The following is a 22,457-nucleotide window of genomic DNA, read 5'->3' as shown; positions in this document are numbered from 1 at the left end:
ATATTATTTTAATGCTGTACGATAATTGATAAATACAATTTGTATACCCAAATGAAACCGTTTCATTCTGTCCAACACTAGAAAACACATGTTTGAATATTATCGTGTATGGAATATATTTACACACATACTGTTCTCAACTTAATTGATTCAAAATATCAAATAAAAATCGAATCCTGTACTATTTAAACATACTAAAAAGTATCTATTGACAAGAAGGACAATAGCAACGTATTTTATTTAGTTAACCAAGTCCGCAGATTGTGCATTATTTTCATTAGAACATCAACTTAATTGATTCAAAATATCAAATAAAAAATCAAATCCGGTTGAAAAAAGTATACTATCTGTGCTTATGTTTTTTTCCCAAAACTAAAAACTACTTTCTTCCAACGTATCAAGTTGCCTTTCATAGCTATAGCCAAACAAGCACCAAAGCGAACCGGTTATAAGCCAGTCACCTTTTCATGCTATCAAAAAATCAAAGATATTTTCTGAAATGAAGAATACAGTAACATTAGTTGACACTCTCCTGGTAGCAGATAATCATGCACTCTCCAATATAAAATTACTCCCACAGAGACTAGAAATCGCACAAGGAAAACATAACATCTTTGCAACCCTGCATACTAGCATATGTTAAAACCAAAAGTATGGTACATTAATTAGCGAAAAGCAAACAGCCTAAGGTAAGACATCACTAGATTGCTTAATTTCCTATCCGACTGCTCATTAAATCAAATTACAACCATGTAGAAGAACTCATGGTATTGCAACATATTCTGGCCGTTGAGGGGAAGATACAAACTACATCCAGCAAAAAATTGACGCAGAGAACTGTTATTTCAATAGTAACTGCCGTAATATGCTGTAGGAGGAACAGTTGTAGCTTGTGGTGCTGGAGTCAAAGCGGCAGTGGCAGCGCCTGCGGCCGCGCCCGCTGGCTGTGCATAATTCTGCTGAGGGAAGGCCTGACAAGTTATAACAAAATTTTACTTAGTGACAAAAAACAATCAACGCCTAAGGGTATATACTCGTGTAGCATGAAATTATGGAGATATAAAGTAAATATGAAAACAAAACAACTCCCCTCTCGGCCCCCAGCGAAGGTGGGGTGCTAGAAAAGGGGGTTTGAGTACAAGTGTGCATCATTTCACTGATAAAAAGAAAGATTCAAACACAAGGCATTATCAATTTCAATACAGCATAGCAGCATAAATATTACTGAAATGTTCCGAGGTAAGGAACACCATCAGAAGGAGACGAATTAACATATCAGATTAATTTCTGAGCAGATTATCCATTGAATTTCAAGCTTTGCTATTGTGTCCACTAGATTGAACTTCCCCCAATGGCCAATGTATTTCCCCCAATGGTCAATGTATTTGAGAAGCTACCACAGACACTAACTGGGATTGATATCTTATACTCGTAGTACTAATTGTAGCTCTAAAGGTCCGACTAATTGTGAGAGGAAGTATGACAATACCATAATAAGTAATCATGTCCTCATTTATCATTATATTCATATGCATTGATACAAAGAAATAGGTGCATTTAGTTTCATGTAAACACGAACTTCTGTTGATTTTTCTTCCTCACAATGCTCATAGGCCCTTAATAAGACCTTACATTCACCGTCAAATTGTCCATGTTGAGGGGACATTCTCCTGGTATACCACGCTATCATTCTACATACTTCTCTTCCAATCATTTATAAAAGAGACAAGTGTCATAAACACACCTAAACTATATCCTTTTTTGGTTTTCATACCTAAACTATTTTGAGTGTATACCTAAACTATCACTTATTAATTTGAGAAACACACATTCTTTTATAACACTCTCATCAAGGTGTGTGTAATACTCTTTTACTTAAAATATTGACACATCACACTCCACATGGACAAAACATTTCACAATGACAAAAATTAAATAAATTAAGTATTAGTTAAAATTAAAGATTAAAAGATATTTTACCAATAAAAATTTTTTTATAAAATAAAATGTACAATATTTTTCTTACACAGGAACAAAGTATAATGCGCCTTGTAATTTTGACCAACCGAAATCAACATAACAGAGATTGGATTTAACTACTTCCTAATTCAACTGGCAACTTATTTCAGTATCAAAATGGAAATAAAGTGATTCAATTTAGAAATTGAACACTGAAATGCTACAATTTGGGGGATGAAATAAGTTATGAAAGCCTTTTGGCCTCACTGACATTTTCAGACAGGAAACCAGGAAACTTACCAGAAATCAAATTATACCTTCACGCTAAACCATTATTAGCATACAAGGACATCAATGTTAACAATAAAAACAAAAAGGAACCATAAAAGCAATACAGATGATTGATAAAAGTATCCCTGCCGAAAAAATAATGCAATTTGACACAGTATGCAAACAGGCAACAAAATGCAGATATATAAAAGGCGTAACAATGCAATTTGACACAGTATGCAAACGGGCAACAAAATGCTGATACATAAAAGGCGTTCCACATACCTGGGCTGGGAATGTTGAAGGATAAGCACCATAACCACCACTGGAGGGCACTGATGCTGCAGGCGCTTGAGGAGGTGCATAGCCAGTTCCATAACTGCCGTAAGCACCATATGCCGCCTAAAGTTCAACAAACACAAGATTTTTTAAATAAAATCCACTGATAGCATAGATTCTTTGAAGAGTATATTCTAGAAAAAGAAATAAGTAACTAACAATAATTGTGTCATGTGCTGCTCCCATTTCACATTATTTTGTTGCTATTGCTCTCATTTTCGTATATTCATTTTCAAACTGCCTGGAAATGCTTTATTTTAAGCCCAGGGTCTATCGGAAAAAGGCTCTCTATCTCCACAAGTGGGAGTAAATGTTTGTGTACACCCTCCTCCCCAGACCCCACTTGTGCATTACACTATGTATATGTTGTTGCAAATGAATAATTGTCTGAAAGAACATACAGACTGAGCAAAATACAAAACCACAGACATGCACATCAACCCCTGCATGATTTAGTGGCCACATGAAAAACTGAAACACATGCAATCAAGGATCCCCATGGGAAGGGGATAGGAAATATGTGACGTGGAAAATTGAGGACAGCAGAGTACTAAACATTTCTCCACAGAAAAGATAACTACACAGAGCGCTGATTCACATTAAAGAGAAAGAAGTTTCAAAAAGATGGAAAATCATTCCGGTTTGCATCTAGTGGTCCGTGTGGAAAGAAAGAAATCTCATATGCTTCCAGAACAAGAGCAATTCCATCCAGAAGATTAAGATGAACTGCTTAGTTTTGTTTCTTTTTTGGTGTAAACAGGAGTACATGGTAGATCTAGAATCAATCAAAGATGTTTTAGGTTCCTTGTAAAGTTTGCTATAGGATTAAAGATCTTCCTGGTACTCTCCAGAATTGTAATAAGAAATCTGTAACTTATTGTGGCAGGTTCTGGTTTTTGTTTTGGAATAGAATACAAGTTGTTACTGTCTCAAAAGAAAAAAAATCCATTTGAATAAAGAAGTTCAATTGTTTTTCTTCCATGGTGAAGTTCCAGTTTAACCCAAATTAACATTTTGGTTAAAGCCGGAGCAACACATACATAGTGGTCCCACATTGCATTGCTCTGAGATTCACATCAGGGTTTTAAATTTAGAAGAGATTTGAGTCAGGTAGCAATCTATCTCTAGTGAAACTGTGAAATATTTATCATAACATTACCTGTTGTGCATAACCAGGATTCCACTGCTGCGATTGGGCTTGTGCAGCCTGTGGCCAGGTTTGACCTTGTGCACCATAACCTGCAGGCCATTGATTCTGTGCTCCAGGATATGCACCAACCGCTGAAGGGTTGGTTGCTGCAACAGCAGACTTTGCCAACTTTGTTTTCTCAGAAACTATATAATCTTCAGCCTGACGTTTCTTTGAATCTGAAGAAGTTCTATGGCGTAAGAAGAGTTTCGCATGCCGATCATCAGCCTTCTTAATTGAGACTGCATCACCAAAAAGATCGAGAAACTGCAAACACATTCTCCGTCTCAGAACAATTTGTCAAAAGCAACAAAAGTGAACAGCCACAACAAGAGGATTGTGGTAAACAATTAGCACAAAGCACTATCAGTTAAAGAGACAAGAAAGATAGTGAAGGCTCACAAGAGACTGCAATAATTCACAAGAAAACAAATTTCCATGACCTCCCCTTGCACCCAAAAGATGTTCCAAAATGTTTACACTTCAGTCTTCAAAAAACTAAAAATATGATGAAAGCTCATGAATCAGAAAAATTCCCAGTAAAGCAAATCTCAATCTGGACTCCCCATTGCACCAAGATATTCCAAAATGTTTACACTTCAAGGTCTAAAAGGCAAGATTGTGAAGGATCAAGAATCATCAATAAATCCTAAAAACAGACATTCCAAAGAGTTAAACTTCAAAGACTAAATGGAAAATGGTAAAGAGACATAATTCCCCATAAAACAACTTTCTCTCCAGACCTCCCATTGCATCATCAAGACATCCCAATATGATTCAAATTTAACCATCATACGATTTGATTTAAACCACCATATGACACTGTAGTCTGTTCATTGCAACAATCATTAATTCAACCACAACTAGCAACGTTCAGAAAAACAAGTACATACATATGATTCAAATATAAACCATGTGACATTTTGAGAGTTTTAGGGTAAAAACATCCCTGAACTATGATTCAAACCTAAAGTACATCTTTGTGTTACTATAGTAAACAAAAAACATCCCTAAACTAATTCAAAAGCTGCAACAATCATCCTTCTGTTTAGTTTCTGTAAAAAACTAATGACATACACATAAACCACATCACTTTTAACTTCTCAATTTATGTCCCTCGGTGTCCAACCATCTTTCACCTTCTTCAGTCCATGTAAAAAGCATTCATATATATTTTTTAAACGGCTAAAGAAAATTCATCACATGAATACTCATTATGCACAATTGGAAAGAATCACTAAGGTGTAATGAAAAGGAAAAAGATGGGAGGAGTATTTCTTCGTCTGCGGTTTAAAACATACATACCGTTCAGCTTATTCCTTTTTTTTCTTTTAATACAACCAGACCTTTTAATCAACACAAATGGCAAAGATTTATGATGGAAACAATTAGTGAATTTTACATAGCCATACCAACACTTTCAATTTCATTGGATCATTTTACCTAACACGTAAAAGGCATTTTAACACTAGCTGAGCAGATATTTGGTATTGTGTGGTTATTTGTAGTTCAGAAAATAAGCTAATCTCTTTCAAGATGAAGAGAACAAAAATTAATTAATGTCACTCATCAATCACATTAACCAATTGAAACACTGTTGGAATAGAGAAAAATTATGGACTTGATTTTTGCTTTTATTTGTGAAGCACAACTATATATAGCATAGAATACAATTGTGTCAAAGCTATAGCTCTTCAATTGGTAATGGTGTAAAGAGTTGAGCATATCGTTTCTCCATCGAAAAGCTCTAGGCTTTTAAGAAGGAAAGAAAAGATTGCTGAAGACAAAAGGGAAGAATAGAATAGGGATATTTGAGGTGGAGGCATATGTTTTTGACAGAAACTAAACAGAAGGGTGATTGTTGCAACCTTTAAATTAGTCAAGGGACGTGTTTTGTTTAGTATAATAACACGGGCATGTATTTTATGTTTGAGTCATAGTTTAAGGATGTTTTTATCCTAAAACTCGATATTTTGACCACAAATGCAACATGGTACACAAACTCCATACTGAACTTGATATGTATTTACTTCGTACATCACAAAGATAGTGGCCTGCTACTTTTTGGGAGGTCAGACAACAGTGTCCCTTTCTAAAAACAAAATTTGTACGACAATTTTAACTCCATTTTACACAATATTGCAAACTTGGAAAAGTATCTAAAGGCATAAAACATATTGTAGCCTAGGCAAACATCCAACAGGAATACTAGTTCAAGGGTGTGTTACCAGCTAGTCCAGCACATGAAATATTTAACTGAAAGCATTTCTAAGAATACTTGGCCATGATCAGAAATTTAAACAACTCCAGGTTCCCATGAGAACAACACAATGCATATTTGTTCTTAACATTAAGAGTACATCACAGACCCAAAGAACAGACAAGTACCCAAATGTAACAGTTTGTACCTCCAAGAAAATGCTTGATAATTCCTCTCTTTCATCAACACTTGCAACGTTAGGGTTCTCAGGAGATGGAACTAAGAACTTATCAACCAATGAATCCAACAAATCTACTCTCTTTGGGAGTGACTGAATGGATTCTAAATGGATTAGTGCCTGCATATTACATGAAAAGAGCATATCAATAAGAAACACCAATTTCTCCACAGTTTATGCCCTTGGATGAGAAAAGACAGACAAACCTCCAGAAGTGGTTTTGACAGCTGGACATTCTCAACTGCTTGATCAAGAATTTCCCTAGCTTTTTCCGCCTTCCCAGAAACCTTCCAACAGAAATTGTGACAGTGAGCCAAAGGAGGATGAATACATAAATTTTAAATGATTTTACTCATGAGGAACATTGAAGAGAGAAGAATATTTTCCACAATATCACCACTCAATAATACCGGGTATCAAGGAAACCCCCTTAATGACTCTCCATGCACTTACACTATTCTGATTTTTTTTCTACTGGAAAGCCTTCGACAAGGGCAGGGTAGAGTGTGTAAAAGTGAACAAATCACTAAAATGATTGAGAATCAATTGATAAGTAGAATATTGTGACAGGTTATGGTCATAACTGTCTCACTATTATAGGTTGCTATTGCACCATAAATTATGTTGATGCACTTCCACAAAACAGATATCTTTAGTAATATGAAAAGTAGAATAGGGAAATTTGGAGATTAAGCTAAACAAAATAAGGAAATGCATCTAGATATTATACTAAAAAAGGAGAGAACTGGTCAATTAGGATAACAGTATTGAGAAAACGAACAAGAAAATATTGACCCATAACTTCTAAATTTCAAGAAAGGACCAGGAGTTCCATATTTCTGGAAATATATGCTGCAATTTTAAAGAACAGGAGTCTCATATATCCACAACTAGATACGATGAATGCAACATTCCAAGGTAGAAGTTCCATATATCATCCTAGACCAATTCAACTAACAGCATTCCATATGGTTATATACAAGGCCACAGGAGGGGCAGCCACCTGCGACAAAGTGCACAGGGAATGTTCACATTCATATGCTGCAATGAGCAGAAAATACATACATATTTCTGTTACTACCTCCATTTCAATTCATGTGCCTTAATTTGACCGGGCATGGAGTTTAAGAAAGTAAATAAGACTTGTAAATCCTATAGTCTTGAACTAAATATCGTATAATATACCAAAAGCCTTAATCTTGTGGGATTTTGGAATTAAAGCGTTGCCAAATTCAGAAAGAAACATTCTTTCAAACAACTAAAAACGAAAGTAAGCCAAATAAATTGAAATGGAGAGATATGATATGATAATGACACGTGCTCCCACCCACTAAAGAAACAAAAAAGAGGCGCATTGGTAAACAAAATATTAATATCAATTTCCACAAACATCTGAAAGAGAGCAATATCTGTAACTGTTTGCCACAACTGGGAAGGGGTACATTACAACAAGATTGAAATGGCAGTAGCCAATTAATTGAGTCAAAAATATAAAAACTGGAAACACAAGACAAAAAGAACTTTACCAAGTAACAAAACCGAGAGTACTGTGCAAACAATAATGGCAGACACTGTGAGTGTTCCTTTCCTTTTTCAATGGCAATAGCTTGTTCGTATATGGAACAGGCATCATCAAGATTCCCCTTCAAAAAAAAACAAGAAAACGATACATCGGACAAGTCAACAAAAATCAAAGCTGGTACTGAAACCATAGTACATGACCAAACAAACTTACAAGTCGACGTTCCATGTTTGCATGCTTAATTATTGCTTCTACAAGCCCAGGTGATATTTCAGCATGCACAAGTTGATATGCAGCTCGAGCACCAGTAATATCGCCACGTTGCTCCCGCAATTGAGCAGCAAAAAGGTGAATCTCTGGTTGCCTCTGTTAAAGATGGACAAACGAGCTTGATGATACAATATAGTAGGTTTGAGGGGCAACACTCAAGGGAACAGCTCTAAACAGTACACAGAATTAAATACTTCATGGACATTAGAAACTAAAGCAACTTGTTTCCACCCTTTCAAGTTCAAACTCTTGGCAAATAAAACCAGCCTATTATAATCCTTGAGGATCACATATAGCATGAGTGAAAAAATATTAGAAACCAAAAGGAATTCATCAACGACGACTACTTGATTCACTACTTCAAAAACCTATTTTGTAAGAAAAATGTAAATTTGTCAAAGGACAACAAAAATTATAATAAAATAGCACTTCCACTAATTTAACTTATCTCCATTATTCCCAGCACCAACATTGAAAGAAAATTCAATTGAGAAGATTGCCTACGACCTCATGGGTAAACTAGAATAACCAGCACATTAAATTGAATCCAGACCTTCTTAATGCTAAGAAATCTACGAAGAGCAATATCAATGCTGAGACTACAGGATGACAGACAAGCAAGCAGCTTATCAGCAGATGACCAGTGCAACACTGCGGCATTAGCATTATGAGCTGCTCATTTCAGATTATTCAGATGGAGCAATCTCCAACCCGATCTAGAAAATATATTGACAGGTCATCTCTAATCTATGCTAAAATTAAAAGATAACAGACAACCAAGCTATGTTGCGGACTCTTCGTTTTTGCAGCCAAACCCATCTTGACGCGACACTGGTGTGGGCACGGGTGCTGGATTGAGAACAAACTTGGGAAAGAAGAGAGCAGTTTCATCGCTGCTGAAAGTTGACGACATTTTCTCCGACGAAGTTGATAGAGAATAGCTAACAGAAGTCGCAGTCGCCAAGAGGTACTTTGCCGGTGACGTCTTCAGATCAGCGACAAGCTTCTAAAGCCACGAGATCTGATTCCACTTTTTCATAGGGTTTGCTTCATGTTTAGGCCAAAACAAGAGAACCGGCCGAAAGATAATATCTTGAAAAATAACAAAGAAACGAACATGACTCTAATTATGAATTGTACCATCTTTATTGTATTAAGGCTTTTATTTCTTAAATCGTCAAACTGACAGTAAATATTGAAGTCCTATTTATGACTTCCTTTCTTATAAAAGGAGTAATCATTTTAAAAATTCATTAGTAGCATGTCAATTTTGATAATTAATTTATACCTTTAAATGACTAATTGAACATAATTAACCCTTTTATTAAATTGTTTATTCTTTGATCAGAATCTTTACATATTCTTTTAAATAGTTTTAATCATTACATGTAAGCTTATCACTACATATCTCTTAAATTAGAATATCTTCATAACTATATAAATAATATTGTATATTTTTAACTGAATCCCCACACCCATATCATACTCGTATTCGTACCCCTGAATCTTGAAATTAAAATTTGCCAAATCCAACTATGTTGCACAGACTATTCATTTTGGCTGTCGAACCCGTCTCGACACGACACTGGTGCAGGTGCGGGTGCGGGTTCGGTCAATGCCATTCGGATACTTTGACCAGAGTCAAGAACAAATTTGGGGGGAAATTGAGAATTTCAAAAAACTTGACGACCTGAAACGAATCGAAATTTGGCGGCATTTTGGCAGAGAGAGAGGGGACCTGAGATGGATCAAACTTCAGTAGCATCTTTGCAAAGAGAGAGAGTATGAATGAGCTAGGGTTGAGGTCTTGTTGTATTCGTAGAGTCAGTGGCGACTAGCGAGGAAAACGAAATAAGATATATAAACTAGGGTAGATTTTTTTAATGTCTTCTTTACCCTTCATGGTTTGCAACTAAACATTTGGGCTTAACAACTTCTTATAACATTTTACATTTCATAGGCTTAATCTTTGTATAATTAGTGTTGTGGACTTTGTTGGACTATTATGAAATGTAAAAATCCCTTAATGACTTGGACAATAAATCTTAATATTATCATTTAAACATAATTTTTTTAGCTTTACCATAGGTTAGGAGATAAGACTAGGATAAGTATTGCTACATTTGACTCCAAATTGGATTCTACAAATATCTCTCAAATTTAGAACATCTTCATAATCTATTTTTATAATATTGAACATTTTAGTTGAATCTCCGCCACCGTATCCATACTCGGATTCATAACCCCAAAACTTAAAATTTATAGTTTGCCAAATCCAACTCTCAGATTCGCACCCATCTTAGATACCTGCCCTCGAGTCCGAGCAACATAGCCCACACCCGAGTCCGAGCAACTTAGCAACCAAGCAACACCAAGGGGCAACAGTTTGCACACCTTTTTTTGGTCATGAATCAACAATTTACTTGATGAGGTGGAAGAACTATTGATTATTTCTGTCCATGATTGCAGCCACTCCATACTACAGCCACCGTTGGTTTCCCTGGAGCTCAACCTTTCTATGTCAAGATATTTCTTTTATAAAAAAAAACAAAGAGGGAAATACTGATCCAATTATTTGGAAGACTAGGGAACCATACAAGGTAGCTCATTTTTGCTAGACACTTCCTCATGAAACTGTATTCACTCAACAGTCTTTACAGAGGAGGCATGCCCCTTTGTACGAGACGTCTACTTTGTGAAAAGAATGGGGAGGATGCTAATAATTTATGGTCACAATGTAGCTCACATATCAGGTTTCAATATGTTAGGCAGCTTCATTAATGTTGAACAGAAAAGTTATTGGGAAACATAAGAATAGAATCTGGAATACGATCCCAGCTTGCATTTGAGAGGTGATATGTAAGGAAAGAATGTAAAGATGCTTTTAAAGCAAATACGAGAACATTCATATCTTGATATGTAGATGCATCTCCTATTTAGCTTTTTTGGTCTCCACTTATGTAAACACAATGGTGGATAGAATGTCGGCAATTCTCAGCTTCCAGCAGTAATGTAAAGGAATTGAGGTTGCTTGTAAGTTTTTTGGCATGATCTTTGTGCTCATTGTATATAAAAAAAAAATATAACCTCTCAAAAGATATTTACTGATTTCAATCAATAGAAAAGACAGTTTATGAGGGAAGAAAAATCTTACAATATCTTTAAATACTAAACTTTGAGATGAACAATTAATAACCACTAAACTGCTAAACCAGGCAAGCAAAGAGACAAATAATTTGTCAAATAAAAAACACAAACTATCAAGCATATGATGCAGAAGCTGACCCCTAAAAGCAAAGAGTGTATCTTGCTGGAAGAGACCAAGATTTTACCTTAACAAAGACTTGAGTGGCACGAGCAAGGGCATTATCGGCAAGATCCAAACTTCCACTTATTTCCATGCAAGAAACATACCGAATCCAATATTCAGGATAATTGGCACACGCAATCAAACATCTCTCATACAGCTTGACCACCTAACTTGCACAAGTAACAAATGGCTTAACACAGATTTACACTCTACCACAATAAAGAAATTACACAAAAAACTGAAAGGACTAAAGAATGATGCACAAGGAGTACTCCGCTGGTGGAACAGGGCCCCTCTAATACAAAAGGGTGGGACCTATCTAGCCTGACATGGTTAGGAAGATAAGAACACACCTGCATGCATAACAGTGGAAATTCAAAACAAATATTCCACTACACAACAGATCATGAACCCAGAACGTCGACTCACAAATGAGGGTTTGAAGTACTTAGCCGTATAGAAAGCAAATGGATGGCCCATGCGTTAGTCCAAGTTCAATATCCCGTTTAAAAAGATGCTTCATTCCGATGATTTAGCCAATATAGCAAATGAGGCAGCAGATACTATTTTTAACTGTAAATAAATGTATAGCAAGGCAACTAAAGCTACAAATAAAGAGAAACTGAAATCCACAAAATAACCAAACCCAAGTACCTTATTGAAGTCATCTCCTCCTTCTATAAAGTCAATATAATTGTGCCAATTTTCAAGCTCTGCGACATTCAGAGGCCTCACATGAAAATATGGCCTCCTTATAGATGTTTCAAAACCAATGATCTTAGAATCAAACTCTTTAGCTTTCTTATACATCTCTTCTCTAATGGTGATATACTTCTCCAACTCCTCGGCATCTTTTAAGCTTGCACTAACAGGTTTAGAAGGCTCAGAACCAGGATTATCCTCACCCTCAATCTGTTCATCCCCAGCTTCTACTGCAGCTGCAGCTGCAGCTTCTTCAGGAGTTCGTAACTCTGATAGAGGCCTACTAGCCACCAACTCCTTGAAACTGCAGATAGAATTACAGAGGAAAGGAACAGTTTTACATCAACTACTTTTCTTGTATCAACAAAAAATTCACTACACTGAAACTGTATATAATTAAACCCTCAAATAGTACATGTTGACCTGTCTGAAATATATTTGAAGACCATCAGCTGAATTAGCTAGGATTGATGCTCCTACAGGTGGATTTTTAAAAACTAGCATGGAACTTCAATTCTCCACAGTTTCTCACTAAAAGGTAAGAGCAGGCCCAGGTTAGCATTATATGCTATATTGATCACTTGCTAGTAAGTGACAATATTCCTTCACACAGACAAAAACTTATTGCCATACTTGAACACATAAGTTTTCAAAAGAAATATGTTTATACAAGTAAAACCAATGAAAGACACCGCTAACGATTAAGCTTCTTTATATAATTAAATAAGTAATGGTGTATTTTCCACAAGACAAGCAGAATGATACTGTCAGAGATAATCTGAAGGCCCTGAATGAATATGAAATGCAAAATAAAGCTTCAAGGAAGATAATCACCCTTCAAAATAGCGATCAAGCTGCTGATTTGGATTCTGCAATATCTGTGTGTAGATAGCAGCAACATTCGACCAAGCCTGCTGTGTGTACTCATACTCCAGGTACTTATCCCAAAGTGGAAAGGACAGGTAGTCTGTTCCAACATACACTAATCCTCTTTCAAATAACCTAACAAACCAACAGAACAATGTACTATAAGATTAATAACACATGCATGCCTTTGCATGGGCTCTAGAAAATGCAGTACATGAGAGTTCAAGCTAAAGTACTAATTCACTCAAAGAGCAGACACTCCCACAAATATGCTGCATTTACCTTCCTCGAAACAATCTTACAATGTCCATGGAAGGTGCAGAGGGCATCTTAGCCTTACTGACGAGATCTTCTCAGCAGCAATGTGTTTATTGATACATCTCATGTGCGACGGTAATAACAGCAAAATATCATGGAGAACTACAGGACTATACACAGCCCTAAGGACAGGTAAAATATAAGGGGGAGAATAAGGCCATAAAATTGAATTGAATCCTGAAGAAAACTCATATGGCTACTAAGCAGGCCATAGAATCACGTGGATTGCACATCAGTCATACAATTCTGAAGTGCAATCCAAACAAACCTTACGCCATGTAGATGAACAAGAGCTGTTGCAGACATGCTGAAATCAGGTCAGAGAGCATTGAAAGATCATATAGTTTGGTACAAAGAAAAAATTTATAAGCATCTTGTGCTGATGATCTCCCATATAAAACTAGAACAAATCAAATCAGCAATGGCATTACCTTCTAATGGTGTCAGGATCTCCATAAGTGCTTATAGCAAAAACACAATAGTGCAACCACATATCTACCGAATATGTCACACCTTGAACAGCTCGTTCATAGACCTCCACAACTTTGTCACCAGAGCCAAGACGTGCCTCATGATCTGCAAATTTCTTCCAATAACCGTAACACAGAGGAAATTCTGCCAAGAATGCATCATAAGCCTTCCGAATTTTCAAAATGTTGCCCTACACATTTTCACAATGCAAAACAACCAGCATTGAGGAAATTTGTAACCACAAGTTGTGCGATATCACAGCCACAAGCTTATTTTAGCAAGAAAATTGACCCATAGAAAATTTGCTTACAAAAGAACAATATACACTCCACGTTGTATATGAGCTTGTTTGCTTAGTGTAAAGATTAAGAAATTTAACTATGAGTCTATGACTAAGTCATGCTAAATGTTAGGCAACTCATCCAAGATACACCATATTAAAATCAATTATATGAATGTGTACTAGTTTGACTTCATGGAAATAAAAAGCTCTTTAATTAATGAAAATGGATCAAATCTTCAGGGACCAAAAAAGGGAAGTGCATAAAGTAACGGGAATAAGAGCATTAACACCACCACCATTATTGTACTGTTAAATCTCTTGCTAATGAAAAAATGGTATGTGTCACTGATTACAATCCTGGAACAGTGGTAATTTTAGCTTAAGACATGGACACCACCAAAAAAATTCCCAAGTAGATTAACACATGGTATGGATGGGAAGAGAGTCAGAATACCACCAACACCATAGTGCTCTGTTCTTTGAGAACAGGAGACTCAGCTTAGCTAACGAGAAGTTATAGAACATAAAAAGATACAAGGTAAGGCAAGAAAATGCTTTTGGCACGGCTTCTGCAATAATTTGCATAGGCAATTAATTTATAGCTTAGTAACTATTTGCCAGGAATAGTACCCCAAATTATATGTACTTGAGAAATTTTGTGCTACACGCTACCCTCCCCCCTAGCATGAAAGTCAGGTGTAATTCTTGCAAAATATCAGACAAGACAGTACCTATCTAGATAGTTTCTTACCAGTTGGACAGTAAGCAAAGCAAATTGAAATATAAATGATAAGAAACTCCCTTTTCTCAATAAACAAAAACGAAGACCAGAAAATGAAGAAAGCCGAGATGACAAATCCCCTTAACAGAAGGTCAGTTAAAGTACCTCCGACATCTTCTCCGTCTCCTCAATAAGGGCAGTCCAAGCATTGAAGTCTAAAGAATTTGTCCTAACTATGCTCCATAATCTTTCCTCTTCAGGAGATAAAGCTGCTAACAGAAAATATAGCTAGTAAGTACACTACCTGTTGATGCAACTAACATTCAGGACAAACATAGAAGGAAATTTCGAACTTTAAAAAAATGAAAGATTAAGAAAGACAACAAAATTGATGGAGTAGACACCATGCTGCAGGAAGAAGTAAAAGGAAATAGACTGGGGAAAGCAGCTGGTTGCAATGTGAAAGACTACTGAGGAAAACAAACAACTACCAACCAATAAAGACATTCACATAGAGACGCGCTATGGTAGCATCCTAGCGTAACTTTTCAGTTTATGCAGATATTGTATAGGAAATCAACTAGTTAATCCAAATGTCTACAAAAAGATCTACATTAGAATCATGCATTTGTATTATGATTCTTCTGACTAATTAAATTGATAACACGCATCCCTTAACATCTAATGAAGTTCTTGATTAGTTTATAATTGCAGGAGTAGCAACAGATGATGACACAAGGATACCGAACAGTTAAAAGTTATACCTAAGCCATCTTCTGGCTGATGCATATTGGAACTTCCATGAACGTCTGCTGCAATCCCATTTTCAGCAATTCCAGCTGCTGCAATGTCTCTTGCTTCAGCAGTATTACCATTTGCAGAAGATTCATAATCAGCAACTTGGGATGAGCCTGCGGGTGCATTTGCTAGAGCTGCAAGATCCTGGCTCACGTCATATGCCATAGCAGTTGCAGCTTCTTGCTGGGTAGACACTTCATCAGTAGAATAAGTGTTTCCAGCTTCTACATTAGTAGCTGCTGACTCCCCTGGGCCATTTGGACATGCAGTGGCCAGATCCCCAGCATTTCCAGCATCAGAAGAAGCGTGGGCACCAGCATCATCAGGATTTATTGACGAATAAGCAGCAGACATATAATCAGTGACTGACGAGGTTTGAGCTACAACAGTTTCGCTTTCGCCCATAGTTTTGAAACCTTTCTACATCACAGGCAAAACTGATTAGTATAGCAGTTGATATTAGAAAAAACAAAGAAAAAATAAACATTATACACATTTGCTCCCTATCATATACATATAAATAGATCAGAGAACGAGTACAATGACTAATTGAACATAATAATATCACAAAATGTGTATTGAGAAAAATGTAATATACCCTCCTCTTCCTTTTACTTGTTTCTTTCTATATTTATGAAGTCACCTTAAACATCAGGTCTACTCTAGTTGTTTGCTAATGAGAAACTTCACAATTTCAACCATCTATAAGTCACTTCCGATAAGAACAGAGGGCAAGACAACAAAGAGATAAAATATTTATACTCTAAACCTAGTCAAAGCAAAAAGTTACTTCCCCTCTTATCCTACTATTAGGGCAAACAAGCTAAAATTTAAAGACAGATGACTGCGCAGTTGGAACTTAGCAATTAAAAAAATATCCACAAACGCCATTAAATTGCACCAATTGCAACTGGCGGTACGCAGCACCACTACTTATAATCCTCAATCTGACTATACAGACCAGAATTTCAAATATCAGAACACAAATCTACACTCTAAACCTCGTAAAATGTATAAAACTTTACAAAATCCTGGCAAATACAAGCCAATGAACTACGGTTTAGGGTACAAATCCTACCAGCCAGCATAGAACTTCGGATAAATAAAGAATTAAAAGCGGATAACCTACAGATGGAATACGTCGAACAAATAAGAATACAAAAATAAAAGGTGAGCATTGTTGTTTCCGACAACGTAGAAGGTGACGGTGGAGAAGCCGGAAAAAGGAACTAACCTGGCGGAGGACGAGAGGTCGACGAAGAGTTTGGAGAGGCTTCTTCGTATCGTTGTAGAGAAAAGCTGCAGAGGTTTTCTCTACGAGTTTCGGGGTTTTTCAGTTCTATGGAGGAAAGAGAAGGATTAGGGCAAATAAACGATGCGGTAGTCTGTCTATAGAGCGCGAGTGACTTGCCTAGGATATTTGCACTTTTTCGTAATGAGAAGTGTAAATTACGTTTTTAATCCCAATTCTAAGATTGATTTAATTTTTTCAACCATCATAGCAAAATGTCTCTTGCACGTTAACATTTTACTACAAAATAATAATTCTTTCATTATATGTTTCTTTGGTGCTTCACTTTACTGAGGATATGGTTGTAGATTGGAGGATGTAAAAGTCATGGATTAGGAAGTGGAAGATTGGTACGTAATGGAATGTTATTTTGTAGCTAAATAACAAAATTTATCGCTAATTTCATGGCATAATATTTTGATAATCAATGAATGTAAAATTAGATATTCATTCTTGTCAGTCGATCCTTTGCAATAAATTTATGATGTTGATTTGGTATAGATATCATCTTAGCTTGTGTCATTTTTATATCAATAATCACCGATGTAGAAAACATAACTTTTGGAATTGAACCACAAGCACATATATTGTGATTGTCAAAATATTTTTATTTTAAAAAACTTGGTCGGTGAATCTTATCATCTTGCTCTGATAACTCTAGTTAGAGCGAGAAAATACGTAACATATCCCCTAAAATCATACATTATTCTTAAGTGAACACTTAAAGTTATTGAGGGTCTATCCTTTTACGGAAAAAAAAAGTTATTGAGGACATTTTTACGCATTTAACTTATTTTTTCACCTTTTTTCCATTAAAATATGTCACATACAATGAACTTTTCTAATTTTTTTTACATAAAAATAGGTATGCCGGCCATAATTTCTCTCAACATATTTGTAAAATTTTTTTTTGGATGATTACAAACAATGATTTGGTCATAATATTTTCTCGAAATATAGCACATTGTTTTTTTTTCTTTTTCTTATGGCCATTAATGGCTTGTTCTTCTTTGTTATCGTTCTTCCTTCTTCATTTTCTTTTTGGTTTTCTTCGATGTTCAACCATTAAAATTTTGAAGCTTGATTTTAGAATTCGACATTCTGGAATAATAACAAAAATCAATATCTTATAACCTAATGACATTGCTTTATAACACGAACTATCAATGAAAGACATGAAATACTCCTAAATGTCTTTTAGCCATTACTACAAGTATGATGCACAACATATCCATAATTAAGAATCGGCAAGACACAGCTTTGTAGACTTCTAATAACATGACTTCGCCTTGATACCGAATTTGTGATACCTTAAAGTTGGCGAAGGGCGTGACTAACCTCGATACTAATTGAATCGAGAAACAGATTGTAGAAGATCTTAACTATAAAACTTAGGCCAATTGGCCAATTGTTAAAACTATATGAACCGACAAGGTTGTAACAAAATAAAATTTAAAATAGGAAAAATGCACAAGTACCCCCTCAACCTATGCCCGAAATCCCATAGACACACTTATACTATATTAAGTCCTATCACCCCGTGGACTTATTTTATAAGTAATTTTCTACCCCTTTTCAGCCTACGTGGCACTATCTTGAAAAAAAAAAGTCAACCAGCGTTGAGCCTACAAGATAGTGTCACCTAGGCCGAAAAGGAGTAGAAAATTACTAATAAAATAAGTTCAGGGGGGTAATAGGACCTTAGTAAAGTATAAATGTGTCTCTGAGATTTCGGGCATATGTTGAGGGGGTACTTGTGCATTATCCCTTTAAAATATGAGACCAATATAGGTGTAAAGCCCCTTTTTGGTGATCCATTGAGTATTTTGGTGATTAGACCTTCAGATCGCCGATTTTGTCAACGAGATTCATTAAAAAGTTTGTTCCCTTCGACTTGTATGGTCTTCTTACATTTCTAGAAGGGTATTTTTGACCTTTTATCCCCAATCAACTTTCCTAAGTCCATCTTATAACCTAATAACATGATTATACATATATCAAATCTCAAAATTCCTAATTCGCCTTCTTCCAAAGATCAAGAACTCCAAGAAAGTGATTTCTCCAATTTCGCAAGATCTAAAGGCTCTGAGTTCAAGATTCTCTTCAAGATAACTAAGGTTTTTAATCAAAAATTCTTCCCCACACTTCATATGTTAGCATTTTCTTTATAGATTCATCAGTAAGGTATATAAGACTATCATAGTGAGAAACTTCCTCACGCCCTACGTCTAAATTTCAGTTAGCAAGGTTGAACTAGGGTTTCAATCCAAAAATTTACTACATTCAAAAATTTTAATTACCCTCGCGGGATTTTATATGTCATGTTACGTTTAGGGTGTACCTTGGGTCGTGACACAAGTGACTCTAGACTATTTTGCTAAGACCTTGATGTTAGTTTATCCCAATTTACCTTGATTAGAGTGTAAGGGTACTTAGAGTCTGTGTCTGAGAGGAGTGATATATTTTATCTTTGATCATTGTATTATGGAAAAGGTTTCTTATCATATTTTGCTCATGTCTGTGATCTTACCAAGGGTCCATCTTCTTTTGAGACCACGCGGGTGGTAAGAGAGTTTGTAGATGTGTTTCCTACAACTTTATCAGATATTCTTCTAGATATAAATACCTTAAATATGAATACGATATATTGCATAAAACAAAGGCTACTATAGCAATGATGTATTAGAGTAGTAATAACACTCACAAAGGCTATTTTAAGAATCAAAATAAACGAGATACATTGAAAATTTGCGAGTTTGATAGTGATGGTCGTGTAACGACAGATCCAACTTCTCCCCCTTTTTGGGAAAGAACCCTAAAAAGTATTGACGACTTTCTCTTCCAAAGTAACTCCCCCTATAATTGAATGCCTCAAATAATTATTTGTATGTACTATTTATAGATGTAGTAAACCCTAATAAAATAATTGAGTCCAAAGCAAATTAGGCATCCAAAACCAAAAGGAAATTGAATTCCGCGTGAAAACCCGTTTGCTGTAGCTCTGTTCGCCACTTCCAAGATTTGTGCGCAGCTCCTTGTTCCATAGGATTACACATGGAAAACTTTCTATTTGTTGATTAACAATTTGCATTTTGCAATCTTTGCCCTTTCTATATTACATATTATTGTATTAAGTTTCTGTAACAACCCGAAAATGACTATGCGAAGTAATGCCTAAACGTACCTAGAATGCCTAGATTAGACCGGGTTCACACGGCTTGATGCACGTGGAACCAGACCTCAGAACCTATGCACCAGCCAAGCCAACCAACTTGGTGAGTTAGTTGAGCTAGGAAGGGTTGGTTCCAGCCATGTTGGTTGCCCGAATACTAGGATTCACCCGGATGAGTCTTAATCGGACTTAGAGGGTTAGTCCTAGGTTTTAAGGGTTCTAGGGGTATAAAGGTAATTTCGGGGCTAGGGGTAGTATGGTAATTACCCTAGGTTGATATTTAATTAATTGAATAAGGGATTAATTAGTCATAATGGGTCAAATCTCGGTGGTCAAACCCGAGTTTGACCGGACCTCCACAACTCGGGTTTGAACCGAGTTGGAAGCATAATGAGGCACGAATTAAAGGATTAAAAATTAGAGAAAATAAGTAGGGGCATAATAATAACTTAATATATAATTATAATCTGATTTTTATAATCAAAATTGTGTTGAATAAGTCAACAACAATTCCCACAAAAAAGGGCGCACAACTCCCACTAGGAGTGTGCTTCTTGCCCACTCTTAATTCTTTAATTTACTCCAAAAAATGTTTTTAGCCTTATCCCACACTTCAAAAACAGAATATAAATGTGAAATTCACTATTCTAAAAGTGTTCTTGGCTGCATCCATCAAAAAACAAAAGGAAGAGTTCGTATGCCTAAGTGTTTTAAGTAAAGAACTTTACTTGCAAACAAGAATCAAAGCTCGGAAGAAAGGTTTGTGTGTGGGCTGGGGCGTGTGGTTGTGGCTGGTTGTCAAGGCTGAAAAGGTATGGGTTTTCTTCTCTCTTGGTCCCTTTCCCAAGAGCCCCCTAAGATTCAGTTTAAATCCAATCGAAAAACTAAGGTTGTCCCCGTTGCATGCCCCTGTCATTAAATCCTATGAACGAATTGATGCATGCGTTGGTATGACCTCTGATAGATGATTTTAGGAATGATTGTGATTGTGTGAAATGTGTGTGTTTTGGACTGTTTATGAATTGTTAACTACGTCCGAATATTGAATGTCATGTGTGCACCAACATGCTGATTTTTCGTAATTTGTATTGTGACGGTTCACTTGCAGAAAATGGTAAATCATGTGATATTAAATGTTGTGTGTTTAACATGCAAAAAGAAATTGTGATGTTCATGAATAAGAAAGTGAAAGTAAGGTCCTTAATGAATTATTTAAAAGTATATGTAAAACTATGAGTTAAACGCCTAGACTAAGAGTAAGAAAGTGAATTAAAATTGTATATTAATGGAACATGGGTTCGGCTAGTCACTAGTATGGATGAAGGGAAATAGTAGCTGCAATTTGGGGGTGAATCTCGATGACCTTAAGGTCCTAGCACTAAAAGAATCAGCCTTAAATTAAAAGAAAAGAAAATAGGGAGATAGAGGGGATTCGAACCCGGCTCATTGAAAGAAGCCTTAAAATAAAAGAAAAAGAAAATAGTGAGAAGGAGGGGGCTCGAACTTGGCTCCTTGGCCAAGGGTGTGAGATACATAAATCTCACACCAAAATAAAATAAATAAAAAAATAAGGTGCTGCCCAAGGGGTTCGAATATGGGTCTTCTTGGCTGAAATTGTGAGACACACAAAATAATAAAAAGTGAGGCCACTGGGATTCGATCTCAGATTTTCTTGGCCGAATTTATAGAGATACTTAGCACTTTAAATAATTAAAAATAAAGTGTTGCCCAAGGGATTCGAACATGGGTCCTCTTGGCTGCAATTGTGAGACTATAATTAAATAAAATGCAACCACTAGGGATTGAACTTGGGTTTCTTGGCTGAATGTGTAAAATGCATAAGTCTTACACAACATATTAGATTATCATGAAACACTTAGCCAAATATGAGTGACCCGAAATGGGTATTACCATGAGTAAATAGTAAGATTAAGAAGTGAACATTCACGTAATGAGGTGAGTAGTTATAGTAACTATGATGCTAATGAAAATGGTGACAACATGATAAGAGGGTAAGATGAATTGTGAGACAAGTCTTAACCAAGCCTAAGTAAATGTTACCAAACGTACTCACATATGGGAGTGTAGAATGATGTAGATTCAAGTCCCAAGCATATTCCAAAAGAAAGTGTTAAGAATGAATTCATAGTTAATATGTAAAGAAAAGAGTGACTACATGATGATAGTCTAGTGCAAGTGAGACAAGCTGCATCTACGCCTAAAAAGCAAATGTCACTAAATGCAATTTCTAAGAGAGCATATCTATGTTAACCGATGAACAAATAATGAAAGGTGAGTAAAGATGAAATGAAAAGATGTTAAGAAAGAACAGGTTGGCACCACAATATGAGGCTAGTGTAAGTGAGACAAGTTGTACCTATGCCAATATAATGTCACCAAAAGTACTCACCTAAGAGAGTGTTGAATATTAAGAGACAAGTCTTAATCACACTCTATATGTAAGTGTAAGGACAATTCACACTTAATACGTAAAGAAGAGATGATAAATCATCTAATGAGCTATGACTACCTCATGC

The 22,457-nt window shown here is 36.0% G+C and overlaps 1 protein-coding gene across 4 annotated transcripts; it reads right to left on the bottom strand.

The window, feature by feature from the left end:
* Window positions 1-471: 471 nt before the first annotated feature.
* LOC107031070 (pre-mRNA-processing factor 39) lies at window positions 472-16,871 on the bottom strand. 4 transcript variants are annotated; one of them, XM_015232273.2, is made up of 14 exons: window positions 16,692-16,871; window positions 15,424-15,877; window positions 14,825-14,928; window positions 13,616-13,845; window positions 12,834-13,001; window positions 11,952-12,303; window positions 11,320-11,463; window positions 7,931-8,083; window positions 7,722-7,838; window positions 6,402-6,482; window positions 6,166-6,315; window positions 3,728-4,024; window positions 2,515-2,631; window positions 472-971 (listed from the first exon to the last, which is right to left on the bottom strand). In XM_015232273.2, exons 2-14 carry the CDS (start codon window positions 15,860-15,862, stop codon window positions 846-848), a joined length of 2,478 nt encoding a protein of 825 aa, XP_015087759.1. In that variant the 5' UTR covers window positions 15,863-15,877; window positions 16,692-16,871; the 3' UTR covers window positions 472-845. The 4 variants fall into 4 exon arrangements, with proteins under 4 accessions (XP_015087759.1, XP_015087760.1, XP_027775330.1 ...); XM_015232274.2 differs by having other exon boundaries at window positions 15,424-15,873; XM_027919529.1 differs by lacking the exons at window positions 14,825-14,928; window positions 15,424-15,877; window positions 16,692-16,871 and adding an exon at window positions 13,149-13,306 and having other exon boundaries at window positions 13,616-13,757.
* Window positions 16,872-22,457: the final 5,586 nt, after the last annotated feature.

Source organism: Solanum pennellii, chromosome 9 (assembly GCF_001406875.1).
Source record: "Solanum pennellii chromosome 9, SPENNV200".
Lineage (NCBI taxonomy): Eukaryota > Viridiplantae > Streptophyta > Magnoliopsida > Solanales > Solanaceae > Solanum > Solanum pennellii.
This window is presented reverse-complemented; position numbering and strand designations above follow the sequence as displayed.

Coding starts and splice junctions, on each gene's coding strand:
- LOC107031070 (XM_015232273.2), bottom strand. CDS start 15,862: ATGGGCGAAAGCGAAACTGTTGTAGCTCAAACCTCGTCAGTCACTGAT. Junction 13,846..14,824: donor AGACGGAGAAGATGTCGGAG/GTACTTTAACTG, acceptor GAAAATGTGTAG/GGCAACATTTTGAAAATTCG. Junction 2,632..3,727: donor ATCCTGGTTATGCACAACAG/GTAATGTTATGA, acceptor GTTGAACTTTAG/GCGGCATATGGTGCTTACGG.